The sequence below is a fragment of the Notechis scutatus genome, chromosome 16 (genome assembly GCF_049901735.1).
Source record: "Notechis scutatus isolate UNSWTSFEM ecotype Mainland chromosome 16, rNotScu1.2, whole genome shotgun sequence".
NCBI lineage: Eukaryota > Metazoa > Chordata > Lepidosauria > Squamata > Elapidae > Notechis > Notechis scutatus.
In genome coordinates, this window is record NC_142024.1 from 8,351,192 (window position 1) to 8,378,926 (window position 27,735).

At 47.5% G+C, this 27,735-nt stretch overlaps 1 protein-coding gene across 3 annotated transcripts; it reads right to left on the reverse strand.

Moving 5' to 3' along the window:
• Positions 1-27,735, reverse strand: MFN2 (mitofusin 2). 3 transcript variants are annotated; one of them, XM_087944492.1, is made up of 19 exons: positions 27,668-27,735; positions 25,940-25,994; positions 25,001-25,179; positions 23,452-23,587; positions 22,995-23,157; positions 22,137-22,261; positions 19,828-19,936; positions 18,181-18,288; positions 17,909-18,062; positions 17,520-17,587; positions 13,559-13,680; positions 12,542-12,668; positions 12,136-12,240; positions 11,187-11,289; positions 10,819-11,039; positions 9,802-9,957; positions 4,464-4,660; positions 3,235-3,369; positions 1-1,929 (listed from the first exon to the last, which is right to left on the reverse strand). In XM_087944492.1, exons 3-19 carry the CDS (start codon positions 25,173-25,175, stop codon positions 1,860-1,862), a joined length of 2,274 nt encoding a protein of 757 aa, XP_087800618.1. In that variant the 5' UTR covers positions 25,176-25,179; positions 25,940-25,994; positions 27,668-27,735; the 3' UTR covers positions 1-1,859. The 3 variants fall into 3 exon arrangements, with proteins under 3 accessions (XP_087800618.1, XP_087800620.1, XP_087800617.1); XM_087944494.1 differs by having other exon boundaries at positions 17,924-18,062; positions 25,940-26,020; positions 27,668-27,727; XM_087944491.1 differs by having other exon boundaries at positions 25,940-26,020; positions 27,668-27,727.

A 27,735-nucleotide genomic window follows, 5' to 3' on the forward strand; every position in this document is an offset into this window, starting at 1 on the left:
TTTCCGTCCATTTGTTCCTTTTTAATTCCGCTTTGTGATTATTAACAGCACTTGATGCAGCTAGAAACAATTATCAGGTCAACTTAGTTAATAGCATCATTATTCCCAAATCCTACAGTTCCTCCCCCCCGCCACACACACACAAAAAAAATAAAACAGAGAAAACGCCATCAGGAGGATTTTTAATGCCTTGCTAGAAATTAAAATGAACACCAAACTTAGCAGCATTAAAAATAAAAGGTAAAGTGCATTTTGGGGGGAAACTCTTGTTAACCCTCAGCGTTTTTAGGGGTCCACGCTTACAACCGATCGGTGGCCGAACCCCAAATTGTCAGATTCCCAAACATTTGGCTGAGCTGGCTGGAAAGAGGATTTAAATGCCCCCCCAACTGAGAATGGTGAGGAAAGGAGAAATAGACCCCAAACAAACCCCAGTGGGAAGACACTTCAAAATCACATGGAGGAAGAGGAGGAGGAGGCATGAAGTTTGAAGATGTGTGGACTTCAACTCCCAGAATTCTCTAGCCAGCTGACTGAGGAATTCTGGGAGTTGAAGTCCACACAGCGAAGTGCCAAGGCTGAAAACCAGGGTAACTGGAGGATCTTTCGGCCCAAAGAAACTTCAGAATCATCCCAATTGTGACCTCTGCACAGATTAGACTGGCACAAGCTACCCTCAGTGCATGCCCCCTCCCCAAACCAACGCCTCCTGGAGTGGGCCTCCCTTGGACCCAGGAGGAAATAATATACCTGCCAATTTAGGGGCATTTTGGAAACTGTAATTTTGAAAGGGAGGAGGCCGGATTGAAATGGGAGCCAACGTCCTTAATTTATCCCCCTACAAAAAAAATAAATCAAAAGGTACAAGAGACAATTGCAAGAGACAGTCGTGAAAAGGTTCATAAACAAAGGAAGAGCGAGAAAAATAAGAGAAACAATCAAGACATCAAAATCCATTACAGCTGATTAATTCTATCTACCCTCGCTTGAAGAAGGAGACACAAAATGCAACTGTCTGAATTTCCCCTCTGAACCTTTTTCTTACGTTTCATCCGTCTTTAACTTCGTGCGTCGCTCTCATCCCACTTGCACACACCCTCAAATAAATTCATCAGTGCTTGAAATTAACTTGGTTAACTTCGTAAGGACTGGCCCCTCTAGGAGGGCTGTTTCAGCGCGAAAGCCGCAGGGAAAAAAGACACGGTGACCCTAATAAGATCACAGGAACCTCAGGATCAAGGATAGAAAGGCATTTAGCCCTCTCGCTGTGTCCCAAGCGCATAAAGGAGAGGAGGGGATTACAAGGTTGAAGAAACCCGAAGATTGCTTTCCAAAATTCAGAAGCCAAGCTCAGCCAAGCTCTGAATTGGTCTGGGATGCACCCAATGTTGTCTTATAAATTACGATAAAGGTTCCCTTTGGGGGAGACAAGAGTCGTTCATTTGTGGCAAGCAGGCATCGGGGTTAATTTCATTCCATACCCACTAAAAAAAAAACAACAGCAGCAAATTAAGTTGCTATTTCATGGATGGGCTAAAAGAAAACGAGTCGCGGGATTAGATCCAGGGCTTGGGATATCCCAGCCTGCCATCAGGATTGTCAACTTTCTTCCTACTAAGCCCCAAATGGCTAAGATTGCAAGGGCTGGCTACGAGAATAGAAGCGCCCACGGGAGGAGAAAACGGGTTTCAAAATAACTGTGTGCACGGAAGGGATGGGAGCCAAGAGGATCGAGACTTTCCACTTCTCCCCCCCCCCAAAAGTTCCCATCATCTGGAATTATTTTCCCAGTAGTGTAACTGGGAAGAAGTGGTGGTGGGGGAACAGGCAGCCTCCCCGTGGACTCCCATTTCGGTGGCTTATCTGCTCTGTTGCAAATACTGATGTGTGAACATGTTCAGCTCGCTGTCCAACCATCCAGCTTTATTCCTGTAGAGGCAGAGAACCGAAGAGAGACTCATGTTAACAAAAAAGAAAGAAAGAAAGAAATAACTTATAGCCTTTTACCTGCTAGGTTAAATCCATTAAAGCCAGTTTCCCCTCGCACATCCGTGCTAGTCGTTTCCGGCTCTAGGGGGTGATACTCATCTCCGTCACAAAGCCGAAGAAGAGCCAGCGCTGTCCGAAGACGTCTCCGTGGTCATGTGGCCAGCAGGACTAAACTTCGAAGACGCACAGAACGTCGCTGTTCCCTTCCCACCAAAGGTGGTCCCTATTTTTCCACTTGCATTTTAAAACATGTTTTCAAACCGCTAGGTTGGCAGAAGCTGGGACAAGGAACAGGAGCTCCCTCCATCATGTGGCGCTAGGGATTCGAACCGCCGAACTGCCCACCTTTCTGATCGGCAAGCTCGGCGTTTTAGCCCCTGAGCCACCGCGGCGTCCCTACCGTTTGGCTCAAACTGAGCCTGAGCATACCAAACCGAGTCATTAATATTGAAAACACCAAGGACCTTTCTCAAATGTAGAATACTGCAGAATAGAGTAGACCTGGAAAGGAAGGGACCTTGGAGGTCTTCTAGTCCAGCCCCCCCGGTCAAGCAGGAGACCTATATAAAGCTTTTGTATTTTGATCACTGCAGGAAAGAGTTTTTTTTTTTTTAAAGCTTTCCAAATCAGGGTCATTCATAACTGCGAACATAATTATCTGTCCATTTGATTAAGGCTTGAAAATACATTGTCAAGGGATGGCTTGTTTTTACGAGCGTTGTCCTCCTTGACTTACTGATGTTTTTTAAATGGGATTCCAGATGTAAATAATAGGTTTGAAAAAGGAAGTGACTGAAAGAGGATGTTCCCTCACAAAGAATGTCTGCAATGCCTTAATACAGATGTAACAACATGTTAATTACAAGAATAGGAATGAATGGGAATGCCTAATGCAGGGGTGTCCAACCTTGCCACTTTAAGACTTGTGGACTTCAACTCCCAGAGTTCCTCAGCCAGCAAAGCTGGCTGAGGAACTCTGGGAGTTGAAGTCCACAAGTCTTAAAGTGGCCAAGGTTGGACACCCCTGCCCTAATGTCACAATGACAACAAAAAAAGATGAATACATTTTCTGTTCTTGCCTAGATCATCCAAAATGTGTTGGAAGTTTTAGTGGATATTATTGAATGGCAGAATTTAAAAATCTAAAATCCAGCAAGTTCAAAACAAGGCACCGGTTTTATGTCAGATCAACACCCGCCACACCACCCAGCAGTGACAAACATAGAAACTTTGGCAGCGCCACACCTGAGTAATTTGGCTCTGCTCTGTAAAGTATCCAAAATCTCAATCTTTTGATTCAGGCCGGCAAGTTCTTTCTCCAGGTCTTCTCTCGTCACGTCCACCTGCTGGCAAAGCTGAGCGAAGGTTCCCGCCAGTTCCCTTGGACGAGATGTTTTTCAAGTGGAAAAGGAAAAGGAAAAAGAATATTCAAAAAAAAGGGGGAGAAAAAGGAAAAGACACTTAGTTCAACGAGAGAAAAGCCTCCCCCCACCACACATATAAATCTAATACAGGTAGTCCTCGAGTTACGACCACAATTGAGCCCAAATTGCTGAGTGAAACATTTGTGTGCTCCATTTTACGACTTTTCTTGCCGCAGTTGCTAAGTGAATCATTGCATTTGTTAAGTTAGTAGCCTGATGGTTCAGTGAATCTGAAAATCCCTTTTTTTTGCTTGTTAGGTGGTCGCAAAAGCAGATCACCTGACCCCAGGACACTGTTGTTGGGGTTCGCCGGCAGCCCGTAGACGGCAGCGGAATAGGACAGTGGGGAAGAACGGGGACCAGTCCGGGAGTCTAGGGAGGACTCAGATGCGAGTCCTGTGCCTGATGCAGAGATGGGGCCAGGATCATCCGGGAGTTATGTGCTGACTGGAGCCTCCAGAGTCTGGCAGCAGCGAGGCAGAGGAACCAGGGGAGCCTGTTCCCAGTGCGTGTGCACGCAGAGCTGCCAGAAGGCAAGAACAGCTGAGACAAAAGGGGCCACTCGGGAGTAAGGCTGGGAGGGGATTGTCCCTTCCATAAGGTATAAAGGACCGGCAAAGGGAGAGAAATCTTTGCAGGAAGCAAAGTCTTTCGCTCTGTTCGGATTCAACCTTGAAGCTCTGTGCGGACTTTGTACTTCGTTTGGCTTTTTACAGTTCATTTGGCACTCTAGTTGTTGGCAGCAATTCAAAGGACAGAAAGGTGGGTGCTTATCTCGGGGGACTGTTTGGGACTCATTACGGGCTGGGAATGCACATAATTCCCAGCGCTGAAATAAAACAAGAGTTGTTTGGACTAAGTGTGTGCTTAATTACGGTCCTCAGGAAGCCTCAGTCAGAACACTTTTTTTCAGTGCTGTTGTTAACCTCAAACAGTCACTCAACGAAAGGTCATAAGTCGAGGAACTGCCTGCGTTTTGCAAAACACCCGCCTGGAACTCAGGCTGCATGGGCAGGAGCTGGACCCAGTGGGAGGGAGGGCTTAACTCACTGTTGCACTTGGTGGCTGCAGTTGGAGCCGGTGTAGCTGACGATGAGCTGGAGCTTCTCCCCGGCGTAGTCCACAAACTGGCGCTTAAAGGCTCGCTCTTTCGCCTTCGTGGTCCAGGTGAGGCGCTCGTAGACGTAAAGGAGTCCGTAGAGGCCCAGGGAAAGGGCGATCAGCCTCCAGCCCACCGCCTTCCAGACCTGGGGGGGTTAGGAAGCAAACAGACAGAAAACGGGCTTGAATTCTGGAATGTGCAGAGATGGGTAGGTTAACCCTAAACATTAAAGGAAAAGAAGTGTCAGCCTTCACGATTCCTTCTTCTGCTTGACTCTTTCCAGCTGCCATAGAAACGGGGAGGAGGAATAATTGGGCCTAGTGGCGGGGAAGGGTGCTGGAGGTTGAAGTTGTGTGAATTGTAAAAGTTGAGGTGCTTTTCTTGCTTACTGTGCAAATGCAGCCCCTTATCTTTTCTAGGCCAAGGTCAACCGTCTTGGCATTCCAGATGTCTGAGACGCCACCTGAAGATGTAACCCACATGATATTATGCGCACACCTCAGATTGGATGCCCAGTTTGAATTGTTGGGGGTGGGGACACGGGGTAACTTTCTATATGTGATTTTCGTGCCTATTGCCTCAGATCTCCTGTTGCTACCACTTCATATTCACTAAAAGTCCTTTTCTCTATAAAACGGAGTCTTTTAAGGTTTCCTTTCTTGGGTTTTGAATGGAGCCACACCTGACAAGAAGACTCGGACTACTTCATAATATGGGAACTATTTGATAAATGGTTAAATGACAGATACTGAGGTTAGAGGAGTGGAATTAGGTGAAATATGGTTTATAGGAGAAAGAAAAACAGATGAGTAAATATTTCTGATAGTTATGTAATCGATACTATAATGGAAGATAATGTTATAATATTATTGATGTTATATCTGTTTATATATTACTGCATATTTGTTTATATATATGTGTGTGTTTGTATGTGTGATATATATATATATATATATATATATATATATATATATATATATATATATATATATATATATATATATATACATACACACACACACACACATATACACATACACATACACATATACATATACAGCTCCAGAGGAGCACCACTACAAAACCTAGCTAAACACTTAGCAAAGCAGCTACAGCCCCATGCTGAAGCAGCAGCTTCACATGTACAAAACTCATACTACCTCTTGGAAATGATGAAAGATCTACACGTGGAACAAGAAGATCTGCTTGTAAGTTTCGACGTGGTTTCACTATTCATTCAAGTCCCGATAAAAGAAACTCTTGAAATCATCAAAAATAAATACCAACCAGCTAAACACCTCATGGAACTAGCAGAACACTGCTTAACCAACACATATTTCATATACAAAGGACAAAGATACAAGCAAATTGAAGGAGCCCCTATGGGATCACCACTGTCACCCGTCATTGCAAACCTGTTCATGGAAGAATTCGAATCCAGAGCCCTAGCTAATGCCACCCACAAACCCAAACTATGGTTAAGATACATCGATGACACATTTGTGATTTAGCCCCATGGAAAAGAAAACCTAAACAATTTCCTAATACACCTAAACAGCACACACCCTAAAATCAAGTTCACCATGCAAACGGAAACAAACAAACAACTACCATTCCTAGATGTACTAATCTACAAAAAAAAAGATGGCACACTAGGACATACCATATACCAGAAGAAAACACACACCAACCGCTACCTCAACACCCAATCCCACCACCACCCAGCACAGATAAACTCCGTGGCCAAAACACTAATCGCCTGGCAGACAAAACACACATAAAGACTGAACGATGCACCCTGACTAAAGTACTGACAGCCAACGGCTTCCACAAAGCAAAATCACCGGCTTGATCCACAAAAACACACTGAGACATAATGGAGACCTAGAAGATGAACAGACCTATGGAACAGCTGTCCTGCCCTACATAAGAGGTACTCCAGACAAAATCAGTAAGATACTACACAGGCATCACATCAAGACTGCCTTCAAAACAGACAAAAAAATAGCAGCCATCCTAAGAAACCCCAAAGATAAAATTGACCTGGAAAACCAAGGCATGTATGAAGTCCCCTGCGCATCATGCCCTGCCACATACATTGGACAGACCAATAGAAGAATAAGTACCCGCCTGGATGAACACAAAAATGCAGTAAAAAAGTTGGAACACACTTCCTCACTAGTCCTCACTAGTCCAACACATGAAAGCCACAGGTCATAGCATCGACTTCAATGGCACCCAAACCCTAGCCACTATAGAAAACCCCAGCCACAGAATCATCAGAGAAGTCATAGAGATTGAAAAAGACCTGAAAGCATGAATAGAAGAGATGACTCCACCAGACTGTCAATTATTTGGAAGCCTGCACTCACAAACAAAAAAATCTCCACACCACAAGCCAGGCAAACACCTGGGCACAAACAGATCCCCCTGATACCTCCAGCTCAAACACACCCCAACCAGGCACCCAGATGAAACCTAGCTTCCTAATAAATGATAGCCATCCGTTTACTCAGAGCCAAGCCGCACTAAAAGCCTCCAATACAGGAAACACAATGTTGCCAGCCAATCAAGACAAAAAAAGCCACAAAACAGACAGAAGATATTAGAAACACCAATCAAGCAGAACACAGCAAACTCCAAGACCAATAAACACAGACCAAGACTCCCAACCAATCAGGATGAAGAAAAAACCATTCTGGCACAGCAGTAGGCTGGCACTAAATTTAAAACTGAAATAGCTGTGAAAGTCTGACTCACAGACGAACACAGTACAGAAGCCTGATGATGGCAGATGAGATTCTGCCGAAACGTTGCTACAACTTTAAAAGCACAACTACAATGACGTGGGAAAATACCTGAACAAAGCTGAATACCATACATGTAAGTACCCGCGAAAACTTAAGAAAACATATACATATACATATCCGTAATGATGATGATGTTTGTAAGTTAACACCTTGGACACCTAGAGAGCACACTGCTCAACATAGAAAGGAAATGTATGATATAAAATAATAAAAATCAGAAAAAAAAAGAAAGGAAACCGGTTTGGCCTCAGAAAGAACGGCAGTTTTTAATGGGATGTGTCATGGCTGAAGTTTGGCTCACTTTGAAAACGCTTTGCTCCCAGCTGGACAGCCAACCTTGAAGCGAACCCGGTTGGGGCCATCTTTGAGGCTTCGGGGTTGCCACTAGTTGAGAGCGGGGAGGGAAATAATTAGCTGGGATGTTGTCGTCAAAAATGAAAAGTTTTCCTGTGGGCACCAAGGTCATTCCAACAGGTGGCCTATGAGAGGAGGAGCGAAGTAACCAAGCAACTGTCCGGCACCTCGATTGGACCATGGAAAAATTATTCTCCTTTAATCTGATGAAAACTGCGGGAAGTTTCAGAGTCGGTTTTCACCAGTCTGTGCCAATAGGATGTATCCATTAAAATTGTCCTTTGAGGATCTACCTGCCTCGGAGTTCTGCTTTCTAGGGGCACATTCTATGGGAATGCCAGGGGGGAGCTGCTACCAGTTCACACCAGTTCGGGGCGAACCGGATGCTAGTTTTACAATCTGGTTTGCCGAACCTTGTAGTTGCAACCACTGGCAAGCTCATTTCCGGCCTCCGGAGCCGGGGAAAAGCCCCCCCCCCCGTGGTGCATGAGGTCGACAAGCCACGCCCACCATGGCCACGTCCAGCCAGAGAACTGGTTGCAGAGAACTGGTTGCTAAAATTTTTTTGAAGCCCATCCCTGTGGAATGCTGGCATGGACAAGAAGCAATGGGAGGGAAGGAATGGATTGGAATGTAAGGGAGGTATTTGTGTGTGTTTGTGTGTGTGTGTGTGTGTGTGTGTCAAAAGAACATGAGAGCTAGCATCTAAAGGTCGACTGCTGGGGACGTCTACTAGACGAAGAGACTGTTCCTGTTGTGGTTAGCCGGCAGCAGGCGCAGGCGGCGGAGGAGAGCGAGGACTCAGATGAGGGGCCAGGAGCATCGGGAAGTGGACTGCTGCCTTCAGAGGTTGTGGGGGGGCTGGCAGCAGCGATGAGGAGGTTCCCGAGGAGCCTGTGCCAAGTGTGCGTGCGCGCAGGGCTGCTCGTAGGAAAGAGCAGCTGCTGCAGCACGGGCGACTCGGGAGTATGCATGCCCCTCCTTCAAGAAGATAAAAGGAAGCTGTGAAGCAAATCTTCTTTGCAGGAAGCAAAGACGTTTTGAAACTCAGCCTCGTGGACGTTACAGTATCTTAGGTTGGTATTTGAAGACTCTTGTGTTGCGAAACCTTTCTGATCTGTTATTCTTGGAAGACTAGCACAGTTTTGGCGAAGCTTGTGCTTTGCAGTAGCCTTTTAACCGGCGATTCGCAAGAATCGTTAAAAGGTTTCTGTTCCCTTTGGTTCGTGTTTGTTTTATTGGAAAAGGGTTTGGGTCAGAACAGTTACCCAAACAAAAATGAATGTGATGGATTGGAGGAAATAAAACAACTACGGGAGGGCCAGGAGAAAAGAAGGACGTTTAATTATGCTATTGGCACGCGAACCCGTTTAGAATTGGCTTGGCTACTTCCGTATCCATGCCAGCTCAGTACACTGTACTCTTAGAAAGTGAAAATGCCCCAGGAGTTTTTTATTTGCTGAATGAACTACGAGGGACGGTTGACAGAATAGAACAGAACAACAGGGTTGGGAAAAGGGACCTTGGGAGGTCTTCTAGTCCAACCCCCTGCTTAGGCAGGAAACCCAAAACCACTTCAGACAAATGGTTATCCAATCTCTTGCTAAAAACTTCCAGTGTTGGAGCAGCCACAACTTCTGGAGGCAAGTTGTTCCACTGGTTAATTGTCCTCCCTGTCAGGAGGTTTCTCCTTAGTTCTAGGTTGCTTCTCTCCTTGATTTTTTTAAACAAACCGGGTTTGCAGCATCCAACGAGCTAAGGTACGTCCCCAATACCTCAAAGCTGTAGGAAAACGGGGTCCCAAATATACACCTATAAAATTACGCTGACTGGTCTGCCCAGCATTACCCTGTGGTAAGATGGGTGGCCAATAAATTTGATAAATGAAAATAAAATAGAGCCAAGGACAGCACCTCAGAGAAAGCAGGAAAGAAAAAACATTGAACTAGAGGGAGATTCCAGATAGGGACTACAGCACCCATCGCCCTTAGCTAGCGGGGTCCACTAACTTTGGAATGGCTGAATTGTGCTTTCACGTCTGCCCGGAAGGGCTGGAGAGAAACCAGGAAGTTGGCCTCCATCACCCCATTTCTTTTTATGAGAACGCTCCCCCAAAACCTACCACTCCACCAATCACCAGGATGCCCATGGAAGTCCTGGAGGTGAGGGAGGCCAGGCCGGTCACCATGGAGACCATCAGTTCCTCCTGAGTCAAGGACCCCTGTGGCATGGGGGGCAGGCTTGGGTTCGCCGGGGTCAGGGGCAACGGACGCTGAACCTGGTGGGCAAAAATGGGATATTTATGTTGTGGTCCGACAGTGGCTAGCAAATCTGGCGGCAGGCTCGGACAGTGAGGAGGTTGGGGAGGAACCTGGGCCAGTCCTGGAGTCTGGGGAAGGGCTCTGCGTCGGAGGCAGAGACGGGGCCCAGGGCCGTCCGACAGTTATCAGCTGCCTTCGGAGTCGGAGATCAGTGGGGAAGAAGAACAGCTGGAGCCTGTTCCAAGTGTGCGCATGCAAAGAGTTGCCAGATGAAGGGAGCAGCCGAGGAACAAGGGCCGACTTGGGAGCAAAGTCACAGGCGGACGGTGAATGGCCCTTCCCTAGAGTATAAAAGGGGAGAGGGACTTTGCAGGAAACTATTAGTCCACTCCGGCATGCTTGCCAAGTATTGCTGCGTCTGAAAGATATCGGCCTGGCTCCTCTCCAAGCCTGATAAAGGTTTGTAATTGTGAACTATCGTGAAAGATTGTTGGCCGGGACTTTGCTGGAGAGGAAATTCATTGTAAATCAAACGAAAGGGTTTTATCGGGACGAGGACTCAGCGTCGTGCTCTTGGGGGAAGAAGCTGTGGTCAGAACAAGTTAGGGGCAGGAAAGGCAAGAGAGGCTGCTGCCTCTGGGGGGGAATTTCAGCCTCTGGCACCCATTCTGCAGATGAAGCAACCGAGGCCAGGGAAAAGGACACAGGGGAGTAAAACTCCACGCCAGCAAAGGTCAGTTTGGAAGGATAACGAAGACAACACATCTCGGCCTCCCTCGGTGGGTTTTGACAGGATGTATCGCAAGGTCTCGGCCGAAGCCAAGCCTCCCTGTGCAGGGGGAATCTACCTCGTGCTATCAAGCCTCCATCATTCTCACCTGGTCGCTGTAGCCCATCAAGGCCCGGCGTGTATTTTTGGGCCCCAGAAACCGGTTCACCAACATGGTCCAGCCGAGTGAGAAATGGAACTGGATGTCTTCCTGGAAGTCGGCGCAGAGCTTGTCGCAGTTCAGGTCGTAGCTGAGGGTGAAGCACTGTCTGGGGACCAGCAGCTCGATCTGCCCCCTCAGGGAAACGGGGAGGAGCGGCTTCAGCCCATCTGAAAGGCAGGGAGGGAGAAGACGTGTGTGTGTGTGTGTGTGTGTTAGGCGCCCCACATCTCAGCACAACTCGGGAGGAAACAAGAGTTACCGCCTGGGGGTGGGACTAGAGGACCTCCAGAGTCTCCTTCCCAAGGGATGCTCACCAATCATTTCTTGCTGCACGATCTGCAAAGAGGCGGAGATGGAACCAGAGCAACGATCGGACATGTTTCGGCCCAGGCCTTCCTCGATGTGCCGATGCAACTCCTAGGAAAGGGGAAAAAAACACGAGGGAATTCTGGGAGCTGAAGTCCGCTTCTCTTAACGTCCTTGGTGCTCTCGGAGTGTCCGGGCTCGGGGTGCGGGGAGCTGGGGAAGGAGAACTCAAAACTACTCCTAGTGCCATCGGGTCAGAGCCGTTAGTTCCTTCAAGGGCAAGGCCTGGAGGACAACATCATTCAATACACCGGAGACGGGGACTGTTGGCAAAACCATTTATTTTAAGGTAACTGGACAGGGGGAGGGAACTGGGGGGAAGCGGGAGAAAGGGAAAGGAACTTTAACGGGCGAGAACTTCGGCGCCAGCTTCGCCTTCCTGCAACCACTTGTCTTTTAGTAAAAGAATTCGAATGGAGTTGGGAATCTTCCTTTCCTAGAAGGCCAAGACCTGGTCAGGGCCGAAACGGAACTTGGTTGCTTTCTTGCAGATGTTTCATTACCCAAATTGGGTAACATCAACAGCGCTAGAAGGGGAGCACCAGAAGGAAATCCCTCCTCCTTCCTAGCTCTGATGACGTTACCTAACTTGGTAATGAAACGTCTGCAAGAAAACCCACCCGGCTCAGACAGCGCCAAGGACCCTTTCGTGGCAACCCTGAGCTACACGTATTCATTGATGCCTCTCAAAGTCATCGAGGTTACTGTGTTACCGAGCTTGATAGGTTTGGGATGAAGAGAGGGACACGGTGAAATGTTTCCTTATAGGGCCTTTGCCTGCGAAGGATTCAACCTTCGAATGTGGGTTTTTCCGTCGAGGGGAACAAAACCGCAGCGGGGCATCAGGCACCCCAACACTTCCCAGGGAACGACCCAGTCTGCGTTTAAGCGGCTTACGTTCTTATAAACCTTCAGGACCACGGGGGAAGGATGGAAATCCAGCTGAAACTCATCCACTAACACCGAGAGCTTCCGGATCTCTTCCGCCATGGCGTTGGAGACCTGGGAAAGGAAAGGACAACCACAGGCTGCATTGCCTTTCCTTTACAAGAAAGCAAACCCCCCACCGCAAAAATGCAAAACGGAGGAAAACCAAATCTGCAAATGTTTTGTCTTTGGAAGCCCAAATCAGGGTGCTTGAGGGCAGCAGGGACTAGCCCTGATAAAGACGCTCTTGAATCCAGATTTTCGGTTTCCTTGTTGCCGGAAAGGCACGCTTGGGTGTTTCCTGCTGGGACGGTCTTTCCTGCGAGGAATCGGCAGCGTTAAGCCAGGCTCTGAGTTCGGGGCAAGGGCCTCTCACCTGGCGCTCCACCTCTTCCGTGATCTCCTTGATTTTCAACTTGTAGCTCTGAGTGAGCAGGTCCAGCTGTTTCTCTATGAATCCCAGGCGCTCCTGGCGGTCATCCCACTTCTCCAGGCAGTAAACCCTGCAAAGACAGAAGGAAGGAAGGAAGGGAGGGAGGGAAGGAATAAGCAAGGAGGGAAAGAAGGAAGGAGGAGAATGGGAGGGTGGGAGAAAGGAAGGAATAGGCAGGGAGGAAGAGAAGGAAGGAGGGGAATGGGAGGGAGGAATAGGGAGGGTGGGAGGGAAGGGAGAGAAGGAAGGAATAGGGAGGGAGGGAAGGAAGGAATAGTGAGGGTGGGAGGAAAAGAATAGGGAGGGAGGGAGGGAGAAAGAATAGGGAGGAGGGAGGAAGGAAGGAGGGAGGAGGGAGGGAAGGAGGGAGGGAGGGAGGGGGTGGGAGAAAGAAAGAAAGAAAGAAAGAAAGAAAGAAAGAAAGAAAGAAAGAAAGAAAGAAAGAAAGAAAGAAAGAAAGAAAGAAAGAAAGAAAAAGAAGGAAGGAAGGAAGGAAGGAAGGAAGGAAGGAAGGAAGGAAGGAAGGAAGGAAGGAAGGAAGGAAGGAAGGAAGGAAGGAAGGAAAGGAAAGGAAAGGGAAGGAAAGGAAAGGAAAGGAAAGGAAAGGAAGGGAGGGAAGGAAAGGAAAGGAAAGGAAAAGAAGAGAAGGGAAGGGAAGGAAAGGAAAGGAAAGGAAAGGAAAGGAAGGGAAGGGAAGGGAAGGGAAGGAAGGGAAGGAAGGAAAGGAAAGGAAAGGGAAGGGAAGGGAAGGAAAGGAAAGGAAAGGAAAGGAAAGGAAGGAAAGGAAAGGAAAGAGAAAGGAAAGGAAAGGAAAGGAAGGAGAGGAGAGGAGAGGAGAGGAAAAAGGAAAGAAGGAAGGAAGGAAGCACTCGATTTCTAAACTAGCTGAAACCCTGCAAGGGCCTTCTTGCCCTGCTCTTCCATTTCAACTAATTCTCTAGGAAATCACAAACGAGGCACCTCTGTTCCTGCGCCGCCACATGCACGGAATCCATGATGTGCCGGACCTCCTCCGCAATCTGCTTGGCTCTGACCGTGTGCTGCTCAAACTTGGTCTTGACCGCGGACTGCGAGATGCACTCCTGCAGAGCAAACAAACCTCAGCTCTCCCAGCAGAATTCAGCCTCCTTTCCCCCCTTAGGCAGCGAGGCTGTGAATCAATCCCCCCTTGGCCTAATCATACAAGGTCAGACACACACACACACACACACACGGTGAATTCCACTTGGTGTCAGAACTGTGTATCTGTCGTTTCTTCAGTGGAAGAAGAAAAAAGGTGGGGCAGGGAGACTGATAAAGAAATCCTTTCTTGATGTAACCTGAATACATTCAATCTTATATCGAATTTGTATAACCCACACATGATACAAGGGAGGGAGGAATCCCAGATGGCCGGAACCTATCGCTTTCTGAGGGGCACAGCCAGGAGATGAGAAGACCATAAAAATCCCACAGTGAGATGTATGCTTGGGAAGCTGTGAAAAAGATCCTTCAGAAGGGGGTGGGGGGAAATAAACATACTGGCTTTTGTTTCACTAAATACACATCGAGATAAGGGAGGGTTCTAAACTCCTTTTCTATCTCTGCAGGCCTAGAGACCTTAGACCAGGGTGTCCACCTGCAACTTTAAGACTTGTGGACTTCAACTCCCAGAATTCCTCAGCCTGGGAGTTGAAGTCCACAAGTCTTAAGTTGCCAAGGTTGACACCCTGCCTTAAACGCTGCTTTGAACTCCTACATGAATTGTCTCATCTCAATAAAGGATTCCTGGGGTCACAATTATTCAGAAGTTCATTCTTGTTAATGGAATGGGAAAAAAGTTCTGCAGCCTGACACTCGGGATGCGGAATGTCCTTGAGGACGAGCGGCTTAAATCCCAGTTAAAAATAGGCCAACCAAGATCTGCATTAAGAATCTACTTCAAAGGGACAAGGTACTTTCTTTCCCTCGTGGTGGCTGTGCCCCGAAGTTCAAAAGTATTGGGTTGAAATACAAACACGGTTATACAACCTTACAAAATGTCAAATAGAAACGAAGACGGAATTGTTTCTTTTAGGGACAACGAAGGGAAAATATAATAAAAAAGATAAAATACACGATCTTGCATATAACCACAGCAGCGAGAATCGTACTCGCACAATGTTGGAAAAAGGATACTATACGGTCAGAATCTTAGATTGCATGGAAACGGATAAACTCACCTTAAGAGTTAAAAGGCTTGGAATATTATATGGTTTGGGAAAACTGGTATGAATGGATGGACAATAGGAATAAGATTTGTAGAGACTAGAAGAAGATATAGAAATGTACATGAATGAGGAGCCTCTGTGGTACAGTGGTTAGAGTGCAGCTGCAGCCAGCTGCCTACAATTTGGCAGTTCGAATCCCACCAGGCTCCAGGTTGACTCAGCCTTCCATACTTCCGAGGTGGGTAAAATGAGGACCCAGACTGTTGGGGGCAAGAGGCTGGTTCTGTAAACTGCTTAGAGAGGGCTGTAAAGCACTATAAAGTGGTGGATAGATAAACTATCTATCTACCGTATTTGCCGCGTATAAGACGACTGGGCGTATAAGACGAGCCCCCAACATTTCCACTCAAAATATAGAGTTTGTTATATACTCGCCGTATAAGACGACCCCCCACTTGGAGGCATGTTTTTCAGGGCAAAAAGTCATCTCATACGCCGGCAAATACGGTAAGTTGTAACACTTGGGGTATTCTGGATATAATTCTTGATTGACACCCCAACCCCTTTCCCCCAAACTTACAAAGCCACCAAAATGCTTTAGAGAGGCAGCTTCGCCTTTCTCAGGCTGGCACTCAATTCCTCTCCCTTTCTTTGTGACAGCCCCGCGTGCGTGCCATCGGGACTCAAGGGTGGGGGATGGACAGCTGCCAACTCTCTCTCTCTCTCTGTCTCTCTCTCTGTGTGTGTGTGTGTGTGTGTGTGGTGTGGAGGGTAATTCTGGCTATCTCTGGCCTCCGCTCGGTTTTAAAGTCGCTTGGCCGGTTCCCAAGTCGCAAGCGCGCGCTGGCCGGAGACGCGGCGCCGGGTGGCAGCTCGGTGCAGGGGAGGCGGATCTTCTCTTAAGTGAGGAGGGGACAAGAGGAGGGACGGGACGGGACAGGGGGCGGGAGGAGGTCCCTCGTCTTCTTCCACCGCCCACCGGACCCTTTTCTTCCCAAGGGGACCCTAGAAAGCAGCTCGGGAGCCAGGTGGCCCTGCCCAGCAGGGTCCCATCAGGAACTTCCCTAGGACACACACCCCCCCGCCCCAAGCACAGCCCTCCCGGTCTTTCAAAGAGGGAGGGAGAAGCGGGAGGAGCAAATTACCGCCCCGCCCCGCTGCCCAGAAGGAGGGGCGCCACAGTCCACCCCCACCACCTTCTCCCTCCCACTCCCCGGGCCATTACGCGGCTCGGGGCTGGCTGGGCGAAGCGGCCCGCCAGAGACCCTCCGCTCCACCCCCACCCCACTTCCAGATTGGCCTCTGCAAGCGCCCCGAGCCGGGCGGAGGGTGGGGGGTGGGGGGAGGAGGAGGAAGAGACTCCGGCTGGGCTTGAAGGGGCTTCGCAAGTTGCGGAGCCCCGCCCCGTCGCTCTTGCACCGAGTGACAACGTATTTACCGGCGTATAAGACGACCCCCCACTTGGAGGCATGTTTTCAGGGCAAAAAAGTCGTCTTATACGCCGGCAAACACGGTATCTATCTATCTATCTATCTATCTATCTATCTATCTATCTATCTATCTATCTATCTATCTGGTATTCAGCTTTGTTTGGGTATTATCCCACGTCATTATAGTTGTGCTTTTAAAGTTGTAGCAACATTTCAGCAGAATCTCATCTGCCATCATCAGGCAGGTATTGTGTTAGGTATCATCAGGTATTGTGTTAGTCTGTGAGTCAGGCTTTCACAGCTGTTTAGTCTGACTCACAGATGAACCCAATACAGAAGCCTGATGATGGCAGATGAGATTCTGCTGAAACGTTGCTACAACTTTAAAAGCACAACTACAATGACGTGGGAAAATACCCGAACAAAGCTTAATACCATACATATAAATACCCACGAAAACTTAAGAAAACATATATGTTTTCTTAGGTTTGCAAACTCCAAGACCAATAAACACAGTCCAAGGTTCCCAACCAATCAGGATGAAGAAAAAACCATTCTAACACAGCAGTAGGCTAGCACCAAATTTAAAACAGAAACTGTTGTGAAAGCCTGACTCACAGACGAACACAATAGAGAAGCCTGATGATGGCAGATGAGATTCTGCTGAAACTTTGCTACAACTTTAAAAGCACAACTATAATGACGTGGGGCAAATACCCGAACAAAGCTGAATACCATATATATATATATATATAATCTCTCTCTCTCATATATATATATATATATATATATATATATATATATATATATATATATATATATATATATATATAAAACAGAATCTATTTCAAAGTGTTGAACAATGCAGGATGATCTACATAATATTATTTGCTTCCGGTCCTGGAACCAGATCAACAGTTCTTCTGGTTCAAAAACAAAGGTTTATAGAAAAGAGGTGTATATAGTTGAAAGAAGAAATTGTAAGATGGTCAAGATAATACTGCTCACACCGCCTGCTATTTGATTCTTCAAGATGGCTTCAAGGTATTTTTTTTTTGTTATTACAAAGAAAATCCTTTGCTTGCCAAAATATACAGCTGTTGTATATTAAACAATTAGATTTATAGGGATATCTAGCCATGTCATGTAAATTTAACATCACAACTGTTAAATTTAACGGGTAAATTAAGGAAACGTGTTAGAATTTTACCACCCAAATATCCAAGCTGCTCTTTGAAAACTGGGCTGCGAAGAGCAGTGAAACACTCCCCGATAAATATGAACGCCTAACGATGTACTTGCCTCAAACCTTCGCTCGAAATTCTGGAATTCAAACATCCTCACTTGGAAACCCTCGGCCAGTGCCCCGCCTACAGAGGGGGAAAATAAAATAAAAATAACCAAGCACCATCAGATTTGAACAGCAAAATAGGCCCATGCTTCCTTCCCCCCACCGCCAAGTTTCTAATCCTCATCAGCCCCCAGGCAGGAGCGACGCCGAGCATAATTTTTTTAAGGAGATTTAGAAACCGGGAGAGCTTAAGAGCAGTGTTTCTCAACCGTGGCAGCTTTTAAGACTGGTGGACTTCAACTCCCAGCATTCATGCTGGCTGGGGAATGCTGGGAGTTGAAGTCCACCAGTCTTAAAAGCTGCCACGGTTGAGAAACACTGGTTTAAGAGGGTCTCTCACCTCCTTCGGGCATACCCTGAGCCTTCTGGATGCGGGCGTTCAGAACCTCTTTCGCAGAGACAAAAAAGATGCGATCGCCCGCCTGGCCACGATCCACCACCGCCAGCTCGTCCACCAGGAAGCTGGTGCAACGCTCCATGTGCTGCCGGCGAACCTGGGAGAGGAAGAGGAGAGCAAAAAAAAAAAAAGAGAGGATAAGTTAGATAAGGAAGACCGACCTCCCTTCCGGGCTTGCTCTCCCCGCTTCCCAGCCACACCCCAGGAAGCCTCACCTCCTCCATGTATTCGGGTTCGGAGGCCGAAGCGTCCCAGCGGTTGTTTAAAATGAAAATGTTCGGCCGAGAGAGGCGAGCGTTGACTTTGTGGAAGAACTGCTTCTCCTGGATTGGCAGAAAAGAAACAACAACAACAAAGCCTTCTATGAACAGGAGGATCATAAAATTAGCCTTTAAAAAAATCAGAATGGGAGTAGAGATGGAAGGGACCTTGGAGGTCTTCTAGTCCAACCCCTTGCTCGGTCAGGAGACCCTATACCATTTCAGACCAGTCTCTTCTTAAAAAAACCTCGAGTAATGGAGCACCCATAATTTTTGGTGGCAAGCTGTTCCACTGGTTAATTGTTGGAAGTTTCTCCTTAATTCCAGGTCGCTTCTCTCCTTAGTTCAAATCCGTTGCTTTTTTTTTTGTCTTGCCTGCTTTGGAGAATAAGTTGACCCCCCCTCTTCTTTGTGGCAGGAGTACAGGAATCAAATGTAGGAATCCTGCTATCATCTTTCCCCTACTCCTTCTTTTCTCTAGACTGGCCATACACAAATCCTGCAATTTGTTCTTCCTATATTTTAGTCCCCAGCAGGGGTGGGATTCAAAAGTTTTAACAACCGGTTCTGTGGGCGTGGCTTAGGTGGTGGGCGAGGCTTAGGTGGTCATGTGACAGCTGGGCGTGGCCAACTCAACATCGTATCGAGGCATGCATCTCCTCGCCTGGCCTCTCATGACTGTGGGGATGTTGCAACAGTCATAAGTGTGGAAAAATGGTCATAAGTCACTTTTTTCAGCGCCATTGTAACTTTGAATGGTCACTCCACACAAGTACCAGCAAAGGAGGGGGAAAAAACTCCAGAGAAGGTCCGGAGACAGGAAGTCTAGTCCTGACCAAGAATGTAATAAGGGTTAACAGAGAGAGCAACACCAGAATGTTTCCTTCCTGCCTTCCTTACAGGATTAGCCCTGTAATTTCTTCTAACAACCAGTTCTCCGAACTGCTGAGAATGTTAACAACCGGTTTTAGCGAATAGGTGCGAACTGGTAGAATCCCACCCCTGGTCTCCAGCCTTTAATCACCTTAGTTGCTCTTATTTGCGCTTTTTCCAAAGCCTCAACGTCTTTTTTGTAATGGGGTGACCAAAAATGGATGCAGCACTCCAGGCACGGCCTTACTTAGGATGTATAAAGCAGTACTAACACTTCACGTGATTTTGATTCTATGCCTCTGTTTATACACCCAAGGATTGTATTAGCTTTATTGGCTGCCGCTGCACACAACTGGCTAAAAACAGGAATCACCTATTCAAAGGGGTCACTTTTTCAAAAACTCAAAATTTCTGCCCCTTTTGAGCCACCCCTCACCCCCCCCCATCCAGGTTTCTCGAGCAGAAGGAGTGTGGGGTCAATGGAGAGCTATGAATTTTTAAAAACAGGAGTTGCAAAGTAAGCTTTTGAGGAAGGAGTGATGAGAAAAAGACAGAAAAACAAGCAAACTCACTCCGCTTCTTTCATTCACCAGCATGCAAAATCCAACATTTTTTGTGCCTTTCAGGAGCCTCGATGCCAACCCCCAGAGCCTCCTGAAACGTGCGTGATTCTTGCAAATGTTTTAACTAAAAGCGAAGCCAGAGAAGCAGGGAACGAAAGGTTTTTACCGTCTGCATCAGCGTCGACTCCGAGTTGGCCACCAACACAAAGACATCTGCATCCAAGCAGAACTTATCAATCCAGCTATCCAGCTCGGTGGTGACATCAATCCCGGGGCTGAACGTATAACAAGAAACAAGAGAAACGATGTCGTAACCGACACGCTGAAATGGAGTTCTCTCGTCCAACACCTCCCCCGTCCTGTGGGAGCTTTAAATTTTGATTTTGGTTGGAAGGACATTTTGGACACGAATCAATCTAACCTTTGCTCTTTGTATCTGTTAAAGAAGTTGCTTGTGCCATTTTACAAAGGATGGAAATCATTTTGTTAGGGATTCATTCTGTAAGAGAATTGCATCCTTTTCTATCTGGTTTCTCGCCTCTGCAATTTGCTTCGGTGCTAGACACATCCTTAGAGACAATTCCCAGAAACATCCTGCTCCATACATTAAGCGGGGGGGGGGCTGCCCAGGAACACACAAGGACAAGGGATACTGTGTAAAATAACAAAGTATGGACAGAGCAGGGACAAAGAACACTCCATGGATAAGGAAGGGGAGCGCATGGGCAAGACATTGCCCACATTAAGAACAAACATTTGTCTCTGATTGGATAAACTTAGTTTCTATCCACATGTAATACTCTTGAGCCACTCTCGCAGGGTGTGGCTATTCCTTACATGCATTTTTGGACACAGTACTTTTTGCTTTGGCCAAAGAATAAAAAAAGGCTGTTGTTTTTGCAAGCCTCAAGCCTCACTCTTTGGCATCTCCGTGGCTCAGGGAAACTTCTGGGACCTTACGTAGTTTTAAAATAGAGATACTCTTCGACTTACAGTGGTTTATTTGGTGACCATTTCAAGGGACGAGAGCCCTGAGAAAAGGGACTTATGACCGCTTTTCACATGACCGTCCCAGCAGTCCCTGGGTCCATGATCAACATTCAGACGCTTGGCAAGCGACTCATATTTATGACGGTTGCAGTGTCTCAGGGGGGGTCATGGGATCCCCTTTTGCGACCTTCTGACGAGGAAAGTCAAGGAGCAAGCCGAATTCACTTAACAACCGGGTTACTGCAGCGATTCACTTAACAGGTGTAGGCAAGGAAGGTCGTAAAAGTGGAACAAAACTCACTGAAGAGCACAAATTTTGGGCTCCATTGTGATCGTAAATCGAGGACTCCCTGTAAGAACTGACATAATTTACACACTGAAATGATCAGCGGTGGGCTGCACATTTTTAAACAACTCTGGCTGGGTCGGGGTGGCCCGGTTGGTCATGTGACTGGGTGGGTGACTGTGGGTGACTCCTGGTCACCTGCCTCAAAGGACCAGGTAGGATTCATCCAGTTGGGGCTAATCCCACCATTGGCTGGCTCTGCCCCTGCCCATTTTTCAGCCCGTTTTTCTGGCCAAAATCGGCCTGAAAAACAGCCTGAAAAACAGCCTGAAAAATGGCCTGAGAACAGCCCAAAAACAACCCCAAAACCCTGAAAATGGTCCAAAAAGCCCCCAAAACAGCCCGAAAAACAGCCTGAAAAATGGCCTGAGAACAGCCCAAAAACAGCCCGAAAAACAACCCAAAACCCTGAAAATGGTCCAAAAAGCCCCCAAAACAGCCCGAAAAACAGCCTGAAAAATGGCCTGAGAACAGCCCAAAAACAGCCCAAAAACAACCCCAAAACCCTGAAAATGGTCCAAAAAGCCCCCCAAAACAGCCCGAAAAACAGCCTGAAAAATGGCCTGAGAACAGCCCAAAAAACAGCCCGAAAAACAACCCCAAACCCTGAAAATGGTCCAAAAAAGGCCCCCAAAACAGCTTGAAAAATGGCCTGAAAACAGTTTGAAAAACAGCCTGTTTTTCGGACTGTTTTCAGGCTGTTTTTTGCCCCAAAACAGCTGAAAATGGCCCCCAAAAACCAGGCAGGGGCGGGGTCAGCCGGTAGTCTGATTTGGTGGTTCTCTGAACTGCGCAGAATCGGAACAAGGGGTTCGGGCGAACCAGACCGAACCTGCCAGCAGCCCACCTCTGGAAATGATATTCCCTCTTCCAACACCACCCCAAACCTGTATGAGTTTTAATCTTAAACTTTCCCGTTCTAAAAGATTGGATCAAAGGGGCTATGCTGGATTAATTTTTTAAAAACACCTCCTTCCGCTTTTTAAATACACCCCAGTAAAAGCCGACCCACCCCATATTTATTCACGTGATAAAGGCACAACAGCTACAATTTAAGAAAGCTTACAAGAGTTTCCAATTTTCCCGGCTGGGTGTAAGAGAGGGAAACATTTCTATTTGGGGGCAAAGCAGCCGCTCACCTGTCCATCAAAACGAGATCATCCTTGAGCAAAGGGCACTTGGAATTCGGCCACATGACGCTGACCAAACCCCCGGCGGTTAGCAATTCGTCCTGGTGGAGGGCGTGAGCCAGCTGGTTGACCGTCTGAGGCAGGAAAAGAAAGGAAGAGATGGTCCGAGAATAGGATTACAAAGGTGTTTCAAAAATCCAAGAATTTAATAATAATCCATTGGAGAAGGTAGGTGATGGTTGGATAAAACTACTTTTGAAGTAATGGGCCACCTGGACCACCATTTATCCCAGGACCCCCCAACCATGGCAACTTGAATTCTGGGAGTTGAAGTTCACAAGTCTTAAAGTCTTGCTGATTATGTCAACCAAATACCCTCTGGCAGCTTTAGAATAGAATCCCCCCCCTCCACGTCAACTCATAAAATATTTCTAGGGTCAAAAAGGGAGGGGGGAGCAGTGCAGCAGCTTGGAAATTGAAAGTACGTTCCATAAATGGTTTTTCAAAGATAGTAACTAGGTGACCAAAGTTTCCGCTGAGCAAAAATCCTAACTGGCGAGCGTGTTTGATGACTCTGGGCTATGGATGTGTCCCATTGGAGGATATGAATTGTGATACACCCAGGGGGGTGGGGGGAATGCCAGGGTCAAGGGTGACGATGAATGATGTGTCTCAGAGTCGGCTACACCCAGTCAGTGCCGGACATGTTAACTCCCAATAAATCCTTTGGAAGTTTGGCTCGAGACTCATGATTTAATTGGGGGGTAACTGCCGGAATCCTGACAGCTAGCCGACTCTGAGACTCACAATTCCAAGACACTCCAAGTTTCTTCGATCCTCAATTTTGGGGTCATCCCCACATTGTACCTTGACGCTTTTCTTCTCCTCAGACCCTTCGGTGAGCAGGAAGGCATCCTGGCCATCCGTCCCCTCCACTCTCAGGAAGCAGTTTGTGGTGTGGCCGATCCCAGAGGGAAGGACTTTATCCCACAGCATGGCGTTAATCACAGTACTTTTCCCGTTACTCGTCCTAAAGATCGCAAAACACAAGAGAGGGAGCCAGTTCCTCCCATTTTATCCTCGCAACAACCCTGCAAGGTAGCCGATATCTGGATGCAGGGACTTCCCAAGAACCTCGCAGGGTCGCTGAACTCCAGGGAACCAAAACACGCCCAGCGCTGCAGTTTAAACATGGACAACTTAAGCTGGAAACTTTGCAGCAAGCCCTGCAGAGTGGACTCAGAATGATGGGTCTGTGTAGTCCAACCCACTTGGAGAGCCTCCGATTCGAGCAAAGCTTTCCAAATACCAGCAACTGACTCACCGCCCAAAGAAAGCCACCTTCATGTGTCGCCTTGCCAGCACCTCGCTGATCCCGCTGACCTTGGACAGGTAGCCCTTGACCTCTGACACCTGCTCTTCCGTGGTGACCGGGTCAAGCTCCCCATTCTTGTGCGTTTCTGGAAAAAAAACAGTACATGTCATGTGGGAGGCGAATGGTTTGAACACCGCAATCCCTACTTCCAGGCAGCTCTTACAACAGCAATACAGAAAAAGGACTTTCTTGAGGCTTTTCCCCAGGGAAAAAAAAAAGATGCCAAGCTTTGAATGAAGAATGGGCAAAAACCCTCCGCCTGCTTCGGAACTACAAATCCCAGCATCCCTCTGCATTGGCTCGGTTGGTTAAAGTTGCCACATTCAAACCATGCAGGAAAACCTTGACCGAAATCCAGCTGGCTTAGCACACCAGTATGTAGGATGGCAAGACTGGAGGTAGGAAACCAAAACTAAATTTAGGAAAGAAAGGTAGAACTTGAGGAATATGGATAACAGAGATATGGATAAACAGCTTCAACTCTTTCCTTCCTTCTGTGGTTTGTTCCCTCACAGCCCAATTTGAGATTGTAAGCCCCTTGGGTCAGGGACTTGTGTTTGCTACCAATAAAGGAGAATATTTGTAGCTCAGGGTTGAAATAAGGGGCTCCTGGGTGCTCTCTGAGCTGGCTCGTTTTATTGCAGATGTTTCATGATGCTAACTAGGTAAGATGAATGAATTCCGATTAGACACACAAGGAATTTGTCGTGGTGCATCCTAATGCTAGTACTGATGATGCTACCTAATTAGGCTAACGAAACATTTGCAAGGAAACAAGGAAGCCTCAGACAACTCCAAAGACCCCTCACTTATACCTGCATCCTTATAGCAGGCAGCATAACATAAGCAAGAAAATAGACCTACCGTCCCTGTCCTGTTGTTTCTTTTATTTCTTTTATTTTTCTTATATGTATCCATGTATTCATAACTATGTTTTTACTTATACCTATTATCTTGTAAGCAATTGACAAAAAGAAATAAAATAAATAAATAAATATGGCAGCCAATTTTAAAAGTATCCATGTATTCATAACTAAGTTTTTACTTATACCTATTATCTTGTAAGCAATTGACAAAAATAAATGAAAATAAATGGCAGCCTATTTTAAAAACAGAATTAAAGCTAACCAACAAGCGCCATCAAATTTAAGACAAACCCAACACAAAAGAACAGAACAAAAAGTCAGAAACAAAGAAAATAGAAGTGCAGAAGGCCCCGGATTCAAATCCTAACCTCAGGTAGCAAAATAACTTGTTTAAAACAAGGGTCTTCAAACTTGACAGATTTAAGACTTGTGGATTTCAACCCTCCCAGAATTCCTGAGCTAACGTGACTGGAGGAGGTGTTCTGGGAGTTGAAGTCCACAAGTCTTAAAGCTGTCAAGTTTGAAGGCCCCTGGTTTAAAAAGACACGCTTCTGGGTCTTCTGGATCTGCAGGCCTTCACTCACCTCGTGTGCACAAGTCAGCAAACTCTGTGAAACTTAAGGCCAACTCACCCTCCAGAAACACGGAGCTCTCCTGGATGTAAGCTGCCAGCTGTTCAAAGATGCCATTTATTTTTTTCTTGGCGGTGACAAAATGCTTAAGCGGGGAGGCACTGACGTCCGCCATATGTCTCTTGTCCTTTTTGCTAGTGATGATGGACTTAGAGCGAATGAACAGCAGGGACATTGTGCTAGAAGGGGGAAAAAATGCATGGATTATGTGAAGGAAAGAGGCTCGGTTTACAACCCACCACTCTTCTAATAAATGCTACAGGTAAACAAACAACCATATTTCCCTCTACTGTGAAGGCCTGGTTCTGGCAGAATGCTAATCACTGTATTTTCTACAACGTGTTTGAATCCCACTCAAATGCCAAATTTCCTAAATCTATTAAAGCAGAGGTGGTATTCAGCAGCTTCTAACCAGTGCTGGAGAACTGGTAGTGGAAATTTGGAGTAGTTTGGAGAACAGGGAAATCCCGCCTCCGACTGGGCCCGTCCCCCCATCTATTTTCTGCCTCCCACTGAGTCCCAGTTGATCGGGTGGGTCTTCTTTTGTTGCCCTGCACAGGAGAACGGAGCTGGAAAGCAGGTTAGCGGGGTGGGGAGGGAATGGGGACGTTGCAGGATCCTTCCCCTGCCACGCCTACCAAGCCACGCCCACAGAACTGGTAGTAAAAAAAAAAAAAAATCGAATCCCACCCCTGTATTAAAGGGACCGTGGAAAAGTTCTATATTATGGACTCGAGAGATTTCCCAAATGGAAGAAGCAAAAAGGCTGGATTTCTGGGAGAAGGCTAGAAGAAAGCTGACATTTATTTTTAATTGCTCTGAAATCTCTAGGCCTTTCTCCCCAAATAATCCTCTTGAGGATTAGAGTCAGAGTTAGCAGCACCACCGGAAACCGGAGTCTAATCAGTTCCAATTCTGAAACGCCTCTAATGCACTTACTATTAAGATGCAAGCAGGAGTTTTTATAAGCTAAGCATGGTTACCCTCTTCTGTCCTGAGCGGGTGAGGGCAAGTGGTGGTCTAAGGAAAGGAAAATAAGAGAAGATTAGAAAATGCAGGGGGTGAAATCTGAAATGGCTTGAAATCAACCATGAACGAGCAAATGGACATAAATCACCCTGATATAAAACACATTTAGGTTTCTTCCTCACAGGATGTATATTTTATAACGACAAGACACCTGTAAAGAGAAGTTTTTGGCAGGTTTCCCGCCAAGACACTTTCACTGTTGAATCAACCTGGATGGCTCAGTTAAGGAGAGGCTTCCCTGCCAATCCTGAAATGCTCCATCATGCACTGCCTGGGGATGCACTCCTCATGTGTATGTGGATCCATCATGCACTGCCTGGAGAATGCTGCAGGTCCATCATGCACTGCCCAGAGGAGTGTGTGTAAATCCATCATGCACTGCCTGGAGAATGCTGCAGGTCCATCATACACTGCCTGGAGAATGCTGCAGGTCCATCATGCACTGCCCAAGGGAGTGTACGGAAGTCCATCATGCACTGCCTGGAGAATGCTGCAGGTCCATCATGCACTGCCCAAGGGAGTGTATGGAAGTCCATCATACACTGCCTGGAGAATGCTGCAGGTCCATCATACACTGCCCAAGGGAGTGTATGGAAGTCCATCATGCACTGCCTGGAGAATGCTGCAGGTCCATCATGCACTGCCCAAGGGAGTGTATGGAAGTCCATCATGCACTGCCTGGAGAATGCTGCAGGTCCATCATGCACTGCCCTGGGGAGTGTGTGGAGGTCCAAATCATGCACCGCCGGGAATACTAGAAACTCCATCATGCACTGTCCAGGAGAGTATATGGAGATCCATCATGCACTGCCCTGGGGAGTGTGTGTAGATCCATCATGCACTGCCTGGAGAATGCTGCAGGTCCATCATGCACTGCCCAAGGGAGTGTATGGAAGTCCATCATACACTGCCTGGAGAATGCTGCAGGTCCATCATGCACTGCCCAAGGGAGTGATGGAAGTCCATCATGCACTGCCTGGAGAATGCTGCAGGTCCATCATGCACTGCCCAAGGGAGTGTGTAGAGGTCCAAATCATGCACTGCCCAGGGGAATACTAGAAACTCCATCATGCACTGTCCAGGAGAGTATATGGAGATCCATCATGCACTGCCCTGGGGAGTGTGTGTAGATCCATCATGCACTGCCAAGGAGTGTGTGGAGGTCCAAATCATGCACTGCCCAAGGAAGTATGTGGAGGTCCAAATCATGCACTGCCCAGGGGAATACTAGAAACTCCATCATGCACTGCCCAGGGAAAGTGTATGGAGATCCATCACGCAATACCCCCCCCCGGCCCCTCCCCCTTCCTGTCACTTGGGGCCCCCAAATCACCCCCCTCAAAAAAAAACACCCCACTTTTGGGGCGGGGCGTCAGTCTGCAACTTGCCTCCGAGCCGTCACCTGCGTGCAGACGTGCACCGCCTCAGACACGCGTCTTCCTTGCGGGGGGGGGCCCCGCTCGGCTCCCTCGGGCCGAGAAGAGGCAAAAGGGGGTAGGGAGCGAGCCCTTAAACGAGCCCCGCCTTCTCCGCGACCACCCCTCTCTAACTCCCGGAGGAGGGCCGAATTAACACCCCCCAGAACCCGCGTGTAACGTTTACACCCGCCGACACGCGTCGCCGCCCCTCGCGCCTCACCTTCACCTGCCTTCTGCTTCAGCCGCTCGCCTGAAGCGCCCCGGGAAACGTCAAGAGGGCGCGACTGG

Bases quoted from the DNA above. Each gene is read 5' to 3' on its own strand.
- MFN2 (XM_087944492.1), bottom strand. From the start codon at position 25,175: ATGTCCCTGCTGTTCATTCGCTCTAAGTCCATCATCACTAGCAAAAAG. The intron at 17,588-17,908 runs GTGAGAGACCCT...CCCCCTCTGTAG, and splicing joins TCAGGGTATGCCCGAAGGAG to GCGGGGCACTGGCCGAGGGT. The intron at 12,241-12,541 runs GTGAGAGGCCCT...TTCCTTTCCCAG, and splicing joins CGGAAGAGGTGGAGCGCCAG to GTCTCCAACGCCATGGCGGA.